This window comes from Rasamsonia emersonii (assembly GCF_000968595.1).
Source record: "Rasamsonia emersonii CBS 393.64 chromosome Unknown ctg1118621760011, whole genome shotgun sequence".
NCBI lineage: Eukaryota > Fungi > Ascomycota > Eurotiomycetes > Eurotiales > Trichocomaceae > Rasamsonia > Rasamsonia emersonii.
Genome location: NW_013563276.1, coordinates 54,139 through 73,086, shown reverse-complemented (window position 1 = coordinate 73,086; position 18,948 = coordinate 54,139). Strand labels below are relative to the sequence as shown.

At 52.1% G+C, this 18,948-nt stretch overlaps 7 protein-coding genes across 7 annotated transcripts; 2 read left to right on the top strand and 5 right to left on the bottom strand.

The window, feature by feature from the left end:
• Positions 1–1,273: 1,273 nt before the first annotated feature.
• T310_2040 (uncharacterized protein) lies at positions 1,274–2,335 on the top strand (the record flags this gene model as incomplete). Its single annotated transcript, XM_013475106.1, has 5 exons — positions 1,274–1,471; positions 1,838–1,950; positions 2,082–2,158; positions 2,220–2,269; positions 2,318–2,335. 5 exons carry the CDS (start codon positions 1,274–1,276, stop codon positions 2,333–2,335), a joined length of 456 nt encoding a protein of 151 aa, XP_013330560.1.
• Positions 2,336–3,638: 1,303 nt separating this feature from the next.
• T310_2039 (C2H2 transcription factor) lies at positions 3,639–5,786 on the bottom strand (the record flags this gene model as incomplete). The annotated part of the gene is made up of 2 exons (XM_013475105.1): positions 3,639–3,800; positions 3,894–5,786. 2 exons carry the CDS (start codon positions 5,784–5,786, stop codon positions 3,639–3,641), a joined length of 2,055 nt encoding a protein of 684 aa, XP_013330559.1.
• A 606-nt stretch (positions 5,787–6,392) lies between these two features.
• T310_2038 (uncharacterized protein) lies at positions 6,393–7,004 on the bottom strand (the record flags this gene model as incomplete). The annotated part of the gene is made up of 1 exon (XM_013475104.1): positions 6,393–7,004. The coding sequence occupies one exon, from the start codon at positions 7,002–7,004 to the stop codon at positions 6,393–6,395; it is 612 nt and encodes a 203-aa protein (XP_013330558.1).
• A 3,329-nt stretch (positions 7,005–10,333) lies between these two features.
• T310_2037 (Golgi transport complex component Cog5) lies at positions 10,334–11,749 on the bottom strand (the record flags this gene model as incomplete). Its single annotated transcript, XM_013475103.1, has 1 exon — positions 10,334–11,749. The coding sequence occupies one exon, from the start codon at positions 11,747–11,749 to the stop codon at positions 10,334–10,336; it is 1,416 nt and encodes a 471-aa protein (XP_013330557.1).
• Positions 11,750–12,496: 747 nt separating this feature from the next.
• T310_2036 (Class II aldolase/adducin domain protein) lies at positions 12,497–13,685 on the bottom strand (the record flags this gene model as incomplete). Its single annotated transcript, XM_013475102.1, has 5 exons — positions 12,497–12,547; positions 12,644–12,812; positions 12,873–13,005; positions 13,079–13,339; positions 13,397–13,685. The coding sequence occupies 5 exons, from the start codon at positions 13,683–13,685 to the stop codon at positions 12,497–12,499; spliced, it is 903 nt and encodes a 300-aa protein (XP_013330556.1).
• A 684-nt stretch (positions 13,686–14,369) lies between these two features.
• Positions 14,370–16,463, bottom strand: T310_2035 (Amidase; the record flags this gene model as incomplete). Its single annotated transcript, XM_013475101.1, has 6 exons — positions 14,370–14,497; positions 14,593–15,127; positions 15,190–15,563; positions 15,642–15,912; positions 15,993–16,133; positions 16,203–16,463. The coding sequence occupies 6 exons, from the start codon at positions 16,461–16,463 to the stop codon at positions 14,370–14,372; spliced, it is 1,710 nt and encodes a 569-aa protein (XP_013330555.1).
• Positions 16,464–17,508: 1,045 nt separating this feature from the next.
• Positions 17,509–18,599, top strand: T310_2034 (uncharacterized protein; the record flags this gene model as incomplete). The annotated part of the gene is made up of 4 exons (XM_013475100.1): positions 17,509–17,568; positions 17,752–17,901; positions 18,220–18,312; positions 18,405–18,599. The coding sequence occupies 4 exons, from the start codon at positions 17,509–17,511 to the stop codon at positions 18,597–18,599; spliced, it is 498 nt and encodes a 165-aa protein (XP_013330554.1).
• Positions 18,600–18,948: the final 349 nt, after the last annotated feature.

Here is an 18,948-nt window from a genome sequence, read left to right as displayed (position 1 = left end):
TACTACCCAAGGAAAGATCAATAGAGGGAAGGTGAGAAGGACTGCCCAGACACTGTGCACCTGTTTGTATGTCAGGTACGTTTGAGGTTGACGTCCGACGTCCCGTCGTTGCCGTTTTTCCTCTTTCGGGTTGTTTTTTCCCCCTTTGTGGCTGGGCTGACGCGTGACCCACTACGCGTCTGATCGCGCACGCGTCCTAGCCAGAAAGGGTTATATAGAGTACAAGAGAACAGATACGATAGATAGTAACAATAAGACTCAGTGATGACTCAATCCAATTTTATTTACGACTGCAATAAAATAAAAATTTCTTATTTCTGATAATCTCATCGTTCGTATTGAAAGCAAAGCAAAGCTCATGATTTCTTCTCCATGGTTGGTCGGTCGGGAATTTCACAGTCACCATGGCAATAATCACAATGCACCCAAGCTTGGGATCGGAATGTTGCATTTAGGACAACTCCAACCCGATGATTATCAATCACATCATGGCCCCGGAATACGAGGAAATCACATACTTGATACCTACTCCCTGCAAACTGTTATTAATAACTGATTAAAATGGTTTGATATTCATCTAGGGAAGTGAGGATCCATGAGCATGATGACGGAGTTCTCCTATTTGAGCCATCAAGCAGGTCAAGAATTCCACGCGATGCAATCATTGTTAAGGATGATAGGCCAAGGTAGAAACAGTTAATTACTCCCGACGTTTCATGAAATATAACGAGGAATATACCTAGTACCAATCGTCCTGCTTAATCGACCAGTCCCATTATCCGTGACAGCATGAGAGCCAGCCAGCCAGCGACCAACATATCTCCTTCTTCTTCCATCGAACAGCGCTCATCACATAACGAACTAATAAGGCACCAGCAGAAACCCTCATCAAGGCAGCAGTCTAAGTCTGCCTAATTACATGCACATCAACAGCAGCAGCAGCTGCTGCATCATCTCGCAATCATTTCCCCCCACCACCAAACCAGCTAGAAATCCCCTTCTTCGCCTCGGACGCTTTCTCCTCGACCTTCCGGTCCAGCTTGTCAACGGTCGTTCCCAGATTGCGGGCTGTCTCATGGCGGATCTGTTCGATCTTGTCGATGCCTTCCTTGGCGAAGTCACGGACGTTGCCATTGGAGTTCTTTGCCTTTTCGCGGGTTGTTTCGAGCTGGAGGATAGAGAGTTACTGATATAAGCCAAGCAAAGCCATTGGCAGGAAAATAGAAAGGAAAGAAAGGAAGGAGAAGGAGGGAAGACTGACGACTTCGTCAATATGCGCATTCGCTTCCTCACCCACTCTCTCCCCTGCTTCCTCTGCCTGCTTGCCTCGGGGGAGCTTGCTCCTCGCTTTGCTGACATCGCCTGTTCATTCCGTAAAATAATAAAGAACTCTATCGTTAGCCTGGAAAAAAAAACTCATCGTAGACAGAGACAGAATAAAGACAGTGCTACAAAACTGGAACGGGTGTATGTAGGTATGTAGGAGTGAGAGAGACTAGCTCTTTGCCTGATTCTTCGCCTTTGACGGATCACCGCCAGCATTGTAGAGATAGTAACCGCCGGCAGCAGCGGCAGCAAGGCCGAGGTAGACCGGAGTACGCGCCTTGGTGGTCATGACGACGGTGATAGAAGGATAGATTAGATAGGAGGAACAGTGGTGGTGCTCTTGCTGGTGATGACAGTGATTTAAACGAGGAGAAAAAATGTGCATCGATTTTTTGTTACCTAAATTAATTGCAAAATGGGATGGATGACATGGATGGCACAGGACAAGCCAGGACAAGCCAGGCAAAGCTAAAGCTAAAGGGGATCAAATCACAGGGCTATGACGTTAGAGGTGGTGTCTCCCCCGCTGGAAGCAAGCGAGCACAGACGTCTAGACAGTGAGGGGAAAGAAAAGAAGGGACAGTCGGTCAGGTCAGGCTATTCGTCCAATGTGTGTACAGTACAGTACGTATAGACCTAACTACTTGTGATTGTGGCTTAAGAATATAACATCTTTAAGCCAGATTCGTATTTGGAGAATCACGTCAATGTTGAGGATCAATATACCAGTCAACTATAATGACTACTGTACATAGCACGGCATATGTCGTTACTCTATCTAAGCCAAGGTGGAAGTATTTCTCCCTGACGAGGTACATGTATGGACATTATAGTATGTACTATTTTGGTCTCTATGAATATCTCTCAGACTGATGCTGAACACCTTCATACAGTGATTCCAGCTCGATGGCACGTACTGCGAGGCGTTGGAGGCGTATGCAACGTACGTCACCAGAGGGTCATCATCGTTTAATAATATCAATGGCTTCAGATTAGCGCGCCTCCATGACCACGGCAGGAGAACGCTGCATATGATTCGACGGCGCCAAGGTGCAGTGTGGGGTAGCCGTTATGAAGTACCGATGAAGTCATCGACAGGTATCGAATCCGCGAAGCTCTTAACGAGTACTACCTCCTAGATACCTTACCTGGTATGACTTTGAAAGCCACTTAACTGTACTGATTCAACGTTACCTACAGGACAATTATGTCACTAGCATAGCATTAAGGAAAGAAACTGGATTGTACTATCGAAGAAGACATGTAACATGGCAAGCAAATTGGAATGAAATCACCTTATCATCAATATCTGCAACAGAGCCACTTATCTGTCCGACCAGTGGTGGGAGTCATGCGCAGTCAATCAGTCTGAGACGACGATCTATGCACAAACATATCGACAAAGCCGCCCCCTCATTCACTGTCCTGCGGAGATTTCTCAGTTGCTCATCATGATGGTCATCAATTTATTCATAGGTCCATTTATTCTGGCACAAGCAATAGGAAGCCATAAACAAATAATCATACGCATCGCAAATCAAGTCGAGGACATAAGGATAGAAGAACGATAATATACGAAAACTAGCGTGCAACACTTGCCAGTTACTAAGACATAATAGAAAGCAAATCCCCAGTCGTGTATCAAAGCCATCCTAGAGACGTAGCTCAAAGCGTCCAGGTTAAAAGACACGCATAAAAAGAGACAACGAGAGAGGAGATCTCGCAGTCGAGATCGTGCATCCGAAAAAGGGAAAAGGTCCACCCCGAGAACAGCTCGCAGAAGAGAAATGGGAGCGAAAGTAAGGCCGGGGGTATCTCGATTCCGAACCAACGCGCCAAAGCAGAATGCACACATGCCGACAATCAAACAAAGACCACAGACCCAACCACCTGTTTATACATCATTCATAACTCATCGCGTCGTTAAAATGGCCACACAGCGAATGTGGATACAAATCATGGCCACCAAAGTACAGGAGAGGAGGGAAATAAAAACGAAAAAGGTAGAAGGGAAAAAAAAACCAAAAAAAAAACCAATGCGAAAAAAGAGAAAACAAAATAGAAAAAATAAAACGATTAAAAAAAAGGTTGTATGCTGGACCGTCTGGGGTATTGAAAGGCGAAATCTGGAAATCCCTGACTCCAGGTGGAGAATGATATCGTACAATCTCAATTTCGGTGCAGCAAGGTAGAGCGGGAATAGAATAACGCTGGTCCCATTCAGAAGCGGAGGGCATATTGACTCCAATTGAAGGAGAAGGATTGCGCTTGGCGATCCCTCTCTGCTTCTTAAGGATCAGAAACCCACTCTCTCAATAGTACCTCGACGCGCCCTTATTTTCACTCGTTGCCACTGCGACAAGAGCCTCCAGCCGACCCATTCCGTTTGCCGGTACAGAAGAGCCACCAAAGAGGCTCGGACGTTCGGAGTTGGGAGGATACCCGGGAGGCTGAGACGCAAGAGGCGCGCAAGCCTACAAATAATTCACGTTAGTATCAGGTGCGACATGGCTGAGAACAAAAAGGAGAGAAAGAAGTAAACAGGAAGAGGAATGTGAATCTCATACATTCTGATGAGCATCTGCTGGAAGCAGCGGATGATGTTGTTCGACATATCCGTTGCTGTGCACAATAGCTGGATGATACTCCATGGAAGACGTCGATGGCGTCGCGACCCCTTCACTGCTGCTGGAGTCCTCAGGAGATGTCCGTGGAGGCTGAGAGGCGGGGGTACTGCCCGCCGTTGGGCCACTCTGCCAACCGTATGGCTTGTTATTTTGCGGCGCGGTGGGCTCTGGAACACGGCCAGGCTCACTACCCCCCTGTGGTGGATTAGACGACGGTGGATACGTACCCAAGGGACGTGAAGCAATGCTGTTGGATTCTCCCTGGGATTGTTGACCCCATGGCGACGCATCCTTCCGCGGAGATCCGCCTCCAAGGCTAAGCCCAGTGAGAGTATTGTGCAGGTCCCAGGACAGCTGACCTCGGCGATGACCAGGTCCGGAGATAGGTGGTTGCGGGCGAGAGGCGGGAGGCGCCTGGGACGTGAAACCGGGAGTAAAGCCTTGACTTGTAGTGGGAGCTGCCCGAGTCGGATCAATCTGCATCGGGCTAGGTTTGCGTAGAGGAGGAGTCAGAGGACGCCCCTGAAGCATTTTGTCGAAACTTTCGATTCCGGGGAGCCTGGTCGGCTGGTCCGCCGAGCCGTTCGAGCCAACCGCGGGCCGGAGAGTGTTGGAAGTTTCGAAGCTAACCAGACTACTTGTCGCCGGTCTGGGGTAATAAGTCGAAGGATGCCAGGTCCGTCTCCGTAACTCGGCCTCCGAGGCACTGAGACTGCTCTCATCTCGAGATGATGCGTAACCCGAACTGGTCGGGCTAGCGTACACACTCCCGTTTTGAGTGAAGGGAGAGTGTGACGGAGGCATGGATGTCATGTGCGGAGGGGGATAGGTTCCAAGGGACGACGAGAACGGGGTTGTCCCCGTGGGAACTGACAAGCGGCGCGCATGAGTCTTGCCATCCCAGTAGCCTGGTTGGGATGAAGCAGATATCGGAGAACCGTAATGCGGGCTTCCACCTCCAGCAGTGAATGCGGCTGTCGGCGGGTACCCACCCGGAGACTGGCTAGTTATCGGATGGATTTGAGGGGGAGGAGTCCTGGGCGGCTCGGCCATAGTGTTCAAGGTCAGGTGAGCTCTAGCACTTCCATCGTTTGCCATGATCAAGGGCGGCGGTCGACTTCGGATCTCGGGGGGCTGACTTAGGGTGGAAGCCGTAGAAGCGACGCTCGAGGTGGAGAGATTGCGACTGTGCCCCCGGCTATGCGTCCCTTGGCTGCCAGCCGTACTAGCCCTTGCTCGGCCTTGTGGACGGACCCTGTCTGTGCGTATTTGACGCTGAAACCGCGTCCCTGTAGCGGCGAGAGAGTCTCCGGGGATCTCCTCGTTGACATGGACGGTCTGGGCATGTTGGCGGAGATTGTCGAGACGAGAGAAGCGACGGGAACAGTGGCATTGAAAGGGGCGCTCTCCAGTGTGCTTGCGGATATGGCGTGCGAGATGTTCGCTCCTCGTAAAACTCAATGTGCACGGTGGGAAATCGGTACAAAAGAACCGCTGGCCCTTCTTTTTCTTTGATGGAGGAGCCGAACTGCTGGTGTTATTACGGTCTTGCTCCGACGATTGTTCGCGGTCCCCTTCCGATTCAGCGACTGTGGTTTCGTCTCCCGTCGACGCGGTGGAGGGGGCACTTTGTTGTGACGATGTAGTAGTAGTAGTCGGCTTCGGTGTTTCCTTCGAGCTGTCCTCACTTGGTTTTGTCTTCGCGTCCTCGCCTTGGTCCTGCGAAGACGCTACGGTCGAAGGTTTCGGTCGAGGGGTGGTTGGCGTCGTTGGCTCGTCCATGACATGGTCTTTTGTGGCGGGGACACTATTCACGGGTAGGAAGGAAGTCATGGTGATGGTAAGGGCCTCTCAAAAGGCCGAGAAAAAAAAATCGCGAAATTGAAAGTGGTCCACTTTTCGAGCCGACCCGCTGGATGTCCACTCAGTCTGGCAAGAAGGCACTCAGGCAATAACGCGGTTCCTGCACTCTGGGACAGGATTCCGCTCACGACTTCTATGTTCCTCAGTCCCAAAAAAAGCCCGATCTCAAGTGTTAACTAGTATCTCTGATTCACGCTCCCAGGTGCTTTCGACGGTACAGGAAAACAGAGACGGGAAGTCGTGGACGGGTGTGTAGTACTCTTTCGTAGATTCACGGTTCCAGCCGGTTGTAAAAAACTTGAAGAATATCCCTAGGTCCCTAAGAAAGCTATGTGAAAATGGGGAGCGGTTCAATATCCCCCCCCCCCAAAAAAAGTATTATTCTGGAAGCCTGCAAACGACGGACTCGAGGATGATCAGGGGTAGCGGGATAGGTGTCGAGGCTGAAGACGGCAGACGGGCTGGCGACAGCACTGGGCTGCGAGTGTAGTTGTGTCGGGGACAATAATGGGACAGGTCGGGAGGGGGAGGTGAAGGAGGCAGGATGTAAGTAAGAGGATGAAAGGCACGGGATGATCAACAGCGCCGGAACATTTCTTCCAAAGGCGGGTTCGGGCGAACAAAGCCAGGCGAGAGTCCCAGGAACTGACGGGTCGGCCAGGGGAGCGATCGATCGGAGGCGACGAGGTTCAGGCGCGTCCCACGGTGCCGCACGAGTAAGAGGGATCGGGAGGCCCGCGATGATGATGAAAAAAGGACGGCACGGGCACAGGCACCGAAGGCAGAGGACGGGGCTGATGAGGATCGGATGGCAGGCGAGCACCGGATGACAGGAACGATGGAGATGGACAGAGGGATGAGAGCGAGGAGGCACAAGCGGGCGGAGGGCAGTTGGAGGATGACGGCAGGGAAGTAGTGACGACGATAGTGAGGAGGCTTATCGGAAACGACGGTCGGCGGAGGCGGCGGCGACAACACGCAGACGACGCGAGGGGCAGGAGGGGGGAGGGGAACAGGGCCAGTCAACACCCTCACTAACTTATAGCCAGGACAGGGCAGGGAGCGAGCCATTCTGAGTTTAGCAGCGTCCTGGCCAGGAGACTGCCTATTCTGCCTGTCTGCGAGGCCACCTGGGCGCTGCTGCAACGGGCGAATCACGCATGGCATGCGGCCAGTTGTCGTCCCCATGGTTGCAGACCCAGCATTCCTCTGCAACCGCCTCCGGGCCCATATCGAGTCTAGGCAAGGGGCGGCGAGCGATCCTCTCCTCCAGGGCGGATGATGACGATGATGACTCTCTCCCATCACTTAGCCGGACCGTCTGATGCTCGTCTCGCTATCTCTGCCCAGAATCTGTACTAGAGCCTTGCCTACGGATCCATGGACCGCGCAAACGTAGGAACTAGGAACTACATCTACTAGAATGCTACTTCGTATCTGGCACAAGACGACTCTTCTACGGGCTGTACCTTGCGGTTGTCAGGGCCGACTAAGCCCAGAGCGGGACATGCGTAGCCGCTGGATGGATACGCCCAGCCTGGTTACCAGGTCGTGGGCCCTCTCTGCCTCACTCAGCTCGTACCCTGGCCTCGGAACCGTGGATGCGCCCTGCTCGCGGTTGCCCAGTGCAGAGGAGGCGCCAGGAACATTGACGACACCAGGGTTCCGGTGCCGCGAGCTTCCACGCAGTGACTCGCCGGGAATGTCAGCCCTGGTGGCGAGTCCAGCAACCGATGCGATCCCGATCATGAATCATCGAGATCGCCCCCTTCTCCCCGATCCAAAGCCACCGAAATTCTCCAGCAAGAGAAGACGTGAATTACAGTTTGTCCTGCAGCAATCGCATGGCTCTGCTTCCAGAAACTCCAGGACATGGCCTGCGAAGGGTCTACCATTCTAACAATGGGGCCAGTCAATTTGATTGGTAGATAACATGCAGTTTCAGGCCAGTTACTCCGGAAATCGATATCCTTGTATAACGACGGAGCAGGTTGGGGCCAGAGATCGTATATATAAATCGGACCTACCTTCACGAGCGGAGACGGGTGAAACAAGATGGTCAGCAGGTTTGGATTAGGCATGTCGAGGCGGTGGGGGCATGCTGCATCCCAATAATGACCGATGATGAAACGATGCATATTTGTTCTGGATGGCGGGTGCTGCAGGCATGGACTGGAGCACGCAATCACGGTGGCGGATAAACGTGCTGCGTGTGCAGATCGGCCGAATGATTGGGCTGGAGACGGGCGCGGCAATGGACAACGCAGATATTGAAGCTCTGACGTAGCACACTCGCTTCTGGCCGCGAAGCGCAGCATCCCGCTATCTCGAGGATCACGGCGAGTGACGAACGACCAGAAAGATGGCTCTTGCCGATCTCCTCCGTATCTCTTTTCAGAGAGATAGGAATCATAGGACTGATCGTGGTAGGCCTTCCAGTCTCTTCGCGGTTGTGGGGTAACCAAGTCATGACTGCAAACGGCAGGCGGACGGATTCAAGAAACTTTGGCTTCCCCGATAAGATGGAGCCTTTCACTGTTCGATATCGTTCTGGACCCTTGGTCGATAGATAAGCAGAAACGGGTCCAGAGAACAAAAATAAAAATCCAGGGGATTCTGACGAAGAAGCAAACTTAATTTTCCCGATGTTGGTATCGGATCGCCTGTTGTGCCTTTTTCAGGCCGACCGTTCGCAGCATCCGGCGCTGTTTCGGATACGGCCGGCCTAACCAGTCCTCGAAAGACTCAGCCGGAGAGTTGTAGCCAGCCTGCAGTGTCAGCGAGATCACCCATCTGCCTCCTGCAGCAACAGCACGGCTGGCGATGCAGGAGGTGGTTGGTGCGTGGCTGCCGCTGCCAGGAGGACCCTGGAAGGCCGGGCTGATGTCAACGTCTCGAGGAAGGCGCAACGGCGGCCAGGCGGGGTGGCGCGGCTCGTGACCCGAGGCGGGGACGAAAGCGACTTCCGCATCGAGAGAAGCCGGGCGAGAAACGCACTCCGCAGCGTGCCGTCAGCCACGGACAGGACTGGGTTGGGCATCCCATGCGCCTGTGTACAGGTGTATGCAAGTGCCGTTTTTTGAAGCGCCAGCAATTGGTCCGACGATCGAGGAGAATTCTCCGTGCGGCACGATCACTCGATCGGCGGGTGGGGAGCGGGCGCTTTGCTGCTGCGAGGCAGGCAAGGTACCTGGAGGTAGCAGGTACAAAGGGCGCGGCGCGGGGCACGTCGGGTGACAGGTCCAATGGCCCACGCGCAGCAGGTCACTGTACCTGCGCCGGACACTTATCGATCGAGAAGGGCTTATCGATACGGGGGATGCTAGATCCGGATCGACAGGTGCGGGCGGTCGCCAACCGTGGACGGCCGGCAGCCTTATTCGCCGGCGTAGATAGCAGCCGCCGCCCACGGCTCCACTTGCACGCCCTCGCCCTGCATTCTGATCGTACCCTGACGTCCTCGACTCCAGTATCCCCCGAGCCCGCGGCCAATGGCTGCCCCGTCGCATGCCCCGCAGCCCAAGCCTCCAGCCTGGAAGGACGAGTGGATGACTCATCTGCTCCTGGTGCCTGCCTCCTGGTGCCTCACCGCGTTAGAGAGTGGTGGACCGTGCTGCGGTGATCCGACGAGATCCTTGCGTCGCGGTGGCGGGGGAAAGGAGGTCAGCACGCGGCGTGCAACAGCAAGAGCCATGCTGCGTGGCCTGCCGTAACTGCCGTTAGGAATTAATTAGTCGCGTAGCAATCTCTGCCTGCTAACCTGCGGCGCTCGCGAGAGGGCCCCAGCCTATCAGGGCGATGCAATCGACCGTCCTGACGTTGGAGAATACCTATTGTAATGTCGGTGGGACCTCTCTGGCACACCGTATTTGTAAGAGCAAATTTGGAGTCTAGACAAAATAATAAACTGCATGCAAGAAGCAAGTGCAACGCATGTAACGGTCCCTGACTAAGAGCCGCTCTTTCCTTCCTGAGAAGGGGTGCGTACGGTACCCGACCGCATTGGGGATATCCTAAAGCGGAAAGAGCAGAGTACTACCTCCTACCTACCTACCACCTAACCTGCTCCACTTTCATCTATCCATTACATCTTTGAATCTTACCTAGGTAGGCATTAAACCAATCTGGAAGCTTCAGTCTTCTAGGTATCTAGGTAGGTTAGATACCTACCTAACTAGACGGGGGCGACGACTGCGGGCATCGATGTTCTTCCCTCCGTGAGAGTTCGGTATTAGCTGATTCAGGTACCAAAGAAATCAGGTCAGCCAGGTACCCCTGGGCCCGTGCAGGAGCTTCTGCAGGACATCTGCTACAGTTTGTACGGAGTACGGAGTGTACTGTACAGAGAGGAGGTCCTCGTTGGAATTGGTTTGCATTGGACTTCGCCTGGCTTAGTTGTGCATCTATGAAGCAGAGAGGATCTCTCCCTCACATGGAACCAGTCATAGGCGGCTGGAAATATGAAGCCCAATATAATATATCAAAAGCAGCTTCTATTGATGTCCATCTATCGTCATCTATCGTCCCAAAACCCCCACTACAGAACTGACCATGACGGCCGCCTCCCGTTCCCAGTTGCCCACCAAGACTGGCTCGCCTCCAGACCGTCCCTTGCCGATGGTCGACGGCAGCTGCGAGCCTCGCAGCACACATTCTCGAAGATCCGTCCGCAAGCGATCCCGATTTGACCGAAGCGCCCGAGCCGACGCCCCGCCCCGCGTGAGGATCTCCTGGACGCGAGATGGCAGGGAGGAGGCGAGAGAGCGCCAAAAGTAGGACGGAAGAGAAGACGTATCTAGTGCTCGAAGGAGAAGCTGAAGAATGTTTTCCGGATTATTATTGCCGTTTTTCTGTTCCGCTCCCTGCTTATCGTATGTTAGACAGGGATGAACGGGGGTCTTGAACGTGGCGAGAAGCGCCTCGAGGGCAGCAAGATCCTGACATCGCGCAGAGACCTCAGCAAGGGCCCGGTCCAAGTTAGGCATCATTGCCAGCCCCCGCGACAGGGAAGATAGCGATGAGGTGAGGGAGTTGTGGATGTATCCCTGCAGGGTAGAGAGAAGGAGCTCAGGCTGGAATTGTGTCGCGGTGATTGCCGTCTTAGGAGTGGGCGAAAGCAGATATAACGTGGTGATGGCAGATGATAGCTTCGCTTTGGTCTCTTCCGTTTGTGCAAAGGTGGACGAGGCTGGAGGCGGCGATCGAGCTCCGTTGGCTCTTGCTGTTGTTCCTCCTCCAACATCGTCGGCCGACAGGGACGATAGGGAGAATCGGTTGATCACCTGCTGCGCCCTGGCCTTGACCGTGTTCTCAGCAGGGATGACGAGATCGCTCCTCAGCGTCCGGATCACCTTGACACGATCCAGACCCTGTCCTTCCTCCCCATCACCCGTAGCAGAAAACATCTGCCGTAGCATCAGGAGCGTATTCGACGCTCGCACCATGGCCCTGTGGTCCTCCTTCCCTGTCCCTCTCCCCGTAACTTCAGCCAGCTGTCCCTCCAGCTGTCTGCCCAAGGTGATGCAGCGTCCGACAGCTCGAGCCAGGCGCAGTGCCGCCCACGAATTCTCGGACGCTACTCTCGCCTCCTCCGCACTCTCCCATTTCCGCAGGACTTCCCTCTCCAACCGTTGATACCCATCCGTGAGAGAAGCAACCTGGTCCTCGACCTCCTTCAGGATCCGTTGGGCAGCACTCGCCTGATCCTGCGTGTGCGCCAGAAGCGGCAGCGCGGACTTTGTCGTCAGATTGTGGATATGAGTATCTATCTCCTGGAGATCAAACAGAACGCGAGACAACGGAGTTGCCAGATCGAGAGGGGTATCGTTGGCATTGTTTGTGCTGGTCACCAAAGCATTTGCAAAGGCGGCGGGAGAGAAGTCCGGGTCAAGAAATGTTTCATAATCTATGTACGATGGCTCGCCTTCCGTCATGTTGGCGTGAAGAAAAAGAGAAAAAAAAGATAAAAACAAAGGACTTTTCTACCCGCCTGGGCAAAAAAGAGAAATTCAACGTAAGGGTATCAGACAGGACGAAGAAGCAAAGCAAACAAAATGGAAAGCGGAAGGCGTCGTAAGAATCAATGCAACGTCCTTTCCAGCTGAAAACAAGGACACTCTGAACTAGGCCGAGAGGGTAAGGTCATGTCCAAAGCTCAACATGAACAGGAGGAATAGACGATGGGAGATATCAAAGACAGTAGGATACTAGTATATCTCGACTTAGGTAGAACTTCCTCGCAACAAGGTCCGATGTCGCAGTTTAGAGGCTTTTTGGAGACAGTTATTACTTCATAAAGAAACGAATATAGGCGAGGAAGATTCTCGTCTATAAGCAGGACGCAGCAGATGAATTGGATCCAATGTCTATAGGAAGTTCGTGGTCGGTCCAGCGTCCATGTGGTCAATTCATTTCATCCAATTCAAAGGCGAGAGAGTGGTCATGATGGTCGACGCTAGTCCAAATATGGAAGAAAACTACACGTGACGTGTTGATTGTGCTTAGTCATCGTGTCATACATCTATAACAGGAAATTGAAGACTAAAGATATTCCATTCATGGCCAAGCGCATAGCTATGACTGCTATGTAATGCCTGAAAATTTGTTTGTTGAGATGAAAGACGACTATCATGAAGGATCATCGTCATATCTCTCTCTCATTCTATCAACTGCTCGCCCATCTACTCAAGAACCTTGCCCCCGGTCTCCTCAACAATCAGCTCGAATTCAGGCTGGAATTCCATATAGAAGTTATGCTAGACGAGTAATTAAAATCAGCCATCGTTCACAAGATCCGATACTAGGCTACATATTTGTATAGAACCTACCGGATTCTGAACCGCATCCGCAGTGTATTTCGCAACGTGGTCAGGGATGATCTTCTTGGGGACTCCATTCGCTGCGGCCGCTTCGGCCATGAGTTGCGAGTGGCAGGCTTTGTCCAGACTGTAGAACAAGAACGCAGCCTCGTCAACGGTTTTGCCGACGGTCAACAGTCTGGATTTTCCCCCATCGGTGGTTAGCATATGCAGCGAATGCGCTTATATGTCGACATACCCATGGTTCTGCAAGATGCAGGCAATATTGTCTTTCCCAAGAGCCCTGGCGATTGCTTCGCCCTCTTCTTTAGCAAGAGCCACGCCACCGTGGTTATCGTATACGCTCAGCTTTCCATAGAAATTGCATGCGTCTATGAGTGCAGGTTTTCAGTATCAATCAACACTCAGAGCTGGGGTCACGAGCTGCGGCCAGGAAATATTTACCTTGAGAGATCATCTCAATGGGCTTGCCAAACGCACTCCATGTCTTGCCATAAACTCCATGTGTATGAGCAGCGGCAACGACATCCGGTCGGGCCTTGTGGATCTCCGAATGGATGATGAAGCCCGCCTCGTTGATGACGGCCTGGTTTCCGCCCTCGGTGACATAGCCGGCGCTGTCGACGAGGACTAGGTCAGATGCCTTGATGGTCGAGAAGTGCCTGGCAAGCGGATTCATCCAGAAATGATCCTTCAGGACGGGGTCTGACGCACACTGTTAGTCTCCACCAGTTTCAAAAACAATTGACGAAATATATGTACCCCTCATGGAGATATGGCCAGAGGCACCCTCTCCGTAACCTCGTTTCCCAAAGAATCGAAACGCAGCCGCCATGTGCTCCTTCATCCATTTCCTCTTCGCATAAGGGTCTGTGAAGGTCGGAATGCCGCGCAATTTCAGGGTCCCATTACGGTTCCCCCGCCCAATTGCCTGGAATTTGGCATCTTCTTCCGCAGGAGGCACATCATCGCCTGCATGGTCCTGCACGGCCACGACTCGCGTTGGCCGCTGCTCGACCTGGTTCACGGTCTCGGTGATGGTCGTCGACATTTCGAAGATGATGGAGAAGGGACTAGATGGATATATTTCTTCCTACCTGCAATCTTGAACGATAAATATCAGTCAAGGAGAAAACATCGTTTAGTTTATTCCAAAGTTTATAGATGTTTGAGGTAAGATATGTATTGATCCACAGTCATCCAAACAACTTACCGTTCTCACAATTGCAATCCAGTGCACCGTATACTCCTCTAACTTAGTTGACAAGCACAGAGCTACTCATTTCAGAATTCAACATGGATTGACAGCAAGGATTATCCTCGAAGCTTTATATACATCAGCCCGGCAGACGCAGCCAATCGGCCTGCGGCCTGTGAGTTGTTCGGTCCGTCTGATTCGACTGCCCCGCCGGACCAGGGAATTAGCTCGGCCATGTCGAGATAAGGCGCGAGGCTGATTACATCAGTTCCAGATAATGCCTTGGTCTTACGGGGAATGGATTTCCGTGGTTTATCCTCTAGTCAGATAATATCCTAAGTGGGATATATAGTACGATGGACTGGAAAAGGTTCGAGAGTCCGGAAAATAATACGTTATACGGAGTACAGTACACATCTAGTATTCTGTAGTATATGAATGAATCATGGATCTAACATCGTCAGATATATGAGCTCCGCACAGCTGTACAAGATGGAGCATCCATTTCATAGCTCGACATACATCTCATTTCAAAGTTTATGGCGTAATGGCATTCCCAAGCAGTCGTCCAACTTCCTCCGCAATCGCCAGCGTCCGCTCCTCGCTCAATCTCCGGCCGATGATCTGGATGGCAACAGGAGCGCCGTGGTATGCCTCCGGGTCGTCTGAAAAGTCGGGTCGTGTTAGCCAAGATCACAGAACGGAATAGCTATGCTGCAAACACAGGCATAATTATAAACATAACGTGATATATGCTTACATTCTTCTTGGACTGCTTTATCCATATCGTTCAGAGGCTGGTAGTCTTCCTTCTTCACATCGACCGTCTTATCGGCAAACGTGACGGGCACCACTACACTCGTAAAGTCGAGCGTGTTGATCGCGGCTGAATATCCGTAGTACCGGAACTGGTCGTGGCGGATTGCGGCCGTGGCGGTTATCGGGGCGATGATAGCATCGAGCTCTTTTCCCAGCTTCTCTTCAAGCTCGCGCCACTTGTCGAGATACTCGCACTGGTAGCGCCATTTCTGGAGGTTGACGTCCCACAGCTCGTTGATGTCGAAGGCCCTGTTCGAGTAGCCGAGCAGGTCGTTGATATTGGGGACGGGGGGCTCGCCAGAGGCGTCCATGTCGCGACGGACGTCGGCGCCGCCGTCAGAGGTAAAGAAACAATAGAGGATTTTCAACGCCAATTCATGATTGTAAGGAGTCCATTCGACGACGTCGTGGCCGTTCTTCCTCAATGTCGACACAACTGTCTCGATACCGCGAAGGATTGGCGGGTGAGGAAGCACCTGGAAATTTCATATACGTGTCAGTCATCTCAAATAATCCTTCTGCACAGGTAATAACTCACCATTCCGTCACAATTGTAGAACCCGAGAGTAAGACCACCAGACTTGATTTTGTTCTTGATAACATCCTCTTCGCTCTGTCTCCATGGCAGAGGGATGACTTTGGAGTCGTACTTCCATGGCTCCTGGGCCAAGACTGCAGTGAGGAACAATCTCAGGTCTAACAGACAATTGATCAGTATTAGCTGCCACCTCTTGCAGAGCAAAATCAATGGCAGATCCTCACCTGGAACGGAATGGGCAATCGGTCCCGTCACACTCTGGACGGATTCCTGGCCCGCCATGCTGTTGGCCATCTTTGCGTACGGCATCCTGCCGTGACTTGGTCGGATACCATACAGAAAGTTGAATGCAGAGGGTACACGGATGGAGCCACCTGATAAATTCCACACAGACTATGTCAGCGCAAGGCTCCTTTCGTCGGCCATGATAGATAGGCTTTGCTTAGACCGACCAATGTCGGTTCCCACACCGATGATGCCACCTCGAATGCCAACGTTGGCTCCCTCGCCTCCGGAACTGCCACCGCAAGACCAGTTCTTGTTGCGAGGGTTCAGCGTCCGACCAATGATGTTGTTGACCGTCTCGCAGGCCATCAGTGTCTGAGGCACGCTGGTCTTGACGTAGAACACGGCACCCGCTTTGCGCAGGAGGGTGATCATGACTGACTCTTCGGTCTCATACTTGCCCAGCCAGGCCACATATCCCATCGAGGTTTCAATGCCCTGGAAGCGGACAATGCAATTAGCATCACCATCTATCGTTCATATAGCAATGCATCACGGGCTTCGTGAGATGGTCCCACCTTGATGCGGAATTGGTCCTTTAGAGAGATAGGCAGACCGTGAAGCGGTCCGACAGGCTTCTTGTTCTTCTCAAAATACTCGTCCAGCTCTTTTGCCTGTGCCAAAGCCGCTTCATGGAAGAACTCCAGGGCACAATTCACCTATATTACAGGACACACTTTCCTTAGCAAACGAACACCACGCACATTGATTGCTGTCTAGAAACGAACCAGCTGATGAGCCAGCGCAGCCCTCTTGCAGAATGCCAGCGTCACATCGACCGATTTCAGCTCTCCGCTGGCCAGTTTAGCAACCAGCTCTGTTGCTGGCATGTTCGTGATCTCCAGCTCCTTCTCGGAGAGGATCCCACTCTTGGCCGGGAAGTCGAAAAACGAATCCCCCTCGGGCTTGTTCTGGATCTTCCATTCCGGAGGAATGGACTTGTCGATTCGAGCGCGCTTGTCCGCGGCGATTTGTTCCCAGTTAGCCATTTTGTTGTATCAGAATTATATATATACTGTAGATAAGAGGTGTATAGTAGCAGCGATCAGCGAAGAAATAGTACTAACTGTAACTCTGATCTCTCCAATGGTGTTGACACCTTTATCCCTAACTGGATGAACTTGCAACAATCCAGGATTGGACGAGTTTCAAGGCAGGGAAGGAGTCGTCTCCGTGAAATCTAGTGGCAGCAGGCGATGTAACTATATATCTATCTCGTTTGCGTCTCTCGCATTAGTTTCTTCTTCTAATCGGGTGTTTCCCCCATTAGCCTTTCAGGGTACAGAATCCTTCCAAGACCAACCCCACCGGTCCAGGCGTGACAAATTGAAATAGGCAATAAATAGGTCGCAGATAGTTTTCATTTTGGGGCCGGAGGGAGCTGATAAACGGACCTGGTGTCAGTGGCCTGCAATTGGGGAGGTTCTCCAGCAGGGCCACGCAGAGAAAGAGAGAGTTTCCTGATTGAGGACTTGGGATCTGCCCATTATTGAACCTTGGGTCCCTGAGATAGATAAAAGGTCGGGGAACCAAACGGCTGGGTTCGGAGTAGCCAAAGATAAGAGAAGTCGGGTCTTTTGTCCGTGTAATGGGTCGATTCTCAGTTGAGGGATCAACGACGTTGTCTCCGGTCGTCGGCCTGTTGTTGGGCGATCTCGTGTTCTTTCCCCTCACCGGCGCGGGGTTTGGCGTTATCGCGTTGGTTGAGATCACACCGTATTAATATTACGTATCTGTCTCAATGGCCGCCAGAAAATGTGGCTAAAGCTTTCCATCCTTGAGTACGTCCCTGCAAAATGGCTAATTCCCACGTGCAGCCCCTGTTGCTCAGTTGATAGGGAAGAATCCCAGTTCATCATAACAGCTTACCTAAGGCATTGAAACACTCTTCCTGGGATAATTCCGAGGCAATCTATCACGATTCAATGTGCTTCCATTGCCCCGGATAGGAACCTACCACTATTCCATTACATAAGGGAAAATCGGATACTCGCCGTCTCGTTGATAGAGTAGCCTAGCAACAATTGTGACCAAATGCCTAGAATGAAAAAGACCCCAATATTCCTGCTGAACCATGCACGGATTATTGACAGAGTAAGTGATGGAAGTAGTAATAGACAATGAGGTACAATAATCATAATAAATAATGGGTATATATACACAAGGAAACGTGAAAAGAAAGCGACCAAAGTGACCACAATATCTAAAAGGGACATCCGTCATGAAATGGATAGATAGAACAAAAGGATCGAAAGACAATGGTCTATTTTCATACAGCCTCCTCTTCGACGTCCTTCATCGGAACCATCTCATAGTCTCCGCCGCCGTCACGATTACGGCCTCGCCCCCGACCACGGGAGATCCCTGGGAGTTGTTGCTGGCCGCTCTCAGGGTCGTTCACGTCGGGGTTTGGCCGAGAAGATGGCGGTCCGTCCCCGGCAGACTGGGAGGCCGTACCGTTTGCTGTAGTGCCACTGCCAGTGGTGGTGTTGCTACTTCCTCCACCGAGTCCAAACGTGATCGGTTGTAACTCCCTTCTCTGACAGGCCCAGATTCCGACAAAGGTCATCAAGGCGGCGCTGGATAATTGTAGACCCCACCACAGCCAGTTGGCAGGGATTGTATGAGTGTAAAATGACACGATAACAAAGTGGATGAAGTGTAGCGTGAGAGCGAAGTCCGGGACGAGTTTCGATCGGGAGACGATGATAAGAAGGAAGATGACACTATAAATGAAAAACGCAGTCAGCAGATATCCAAACAACGAGGAATTTAAAGAGATGGATGGCCGGAGGCGAATGTGAAAATGGAAGAGGCGTAAACAGATCCAGTGCGGAGGTAGGTGAAGGACTACAGAGTACTTACCAGAGGAAGCTATTTAGCATCCACACCAAGCTCAGCATCCATCCTACCGTCGTGTCGCCTCTTAGGCTGTCCCAGCTAAAGATCAGGTCCACCGAGAATACTGTTCCAGCCACAAGGGTGGTGAAGAGGATGAGCACGGTCGCACAGACATAGTAGAGGAGCTGAAGCAGGACAATCTTCCTGACGATCTTCAGAGGCGGAAGATCTGTCAGAGCCCCGGGACGAGGAGGGCGCCGCCGCGGGGGCATGAACCAGAATGACGGATGGAGTTCAGATCAAATAAACAGTCGTAGCAGCAGTCGCTGAATCGTATGCGTAATGAGCGGGCTCGGGAGTGTGTTCGGTGAAGAGTCAGCACCGATACAATGGCCTCAAGACACCCCCTCCGAGAAGACTGCTGAAGATTATCGTCTTATCATTTGCAAAGGGAACAAAGCATCCCTCTGGTCGTGGAAGTTGGGAATGTGTAGACCCAATCCGCAGCGCAGCAGTTCCGTTCCTGATCCGTTCCAGCAAAGCGAAAGTGCACTCGGATCGAAATAGAGGCGGTGACGATATGACGCTGCCAGACAACCAAATAGAACGTCTATTGATCCATTAACGGAGATC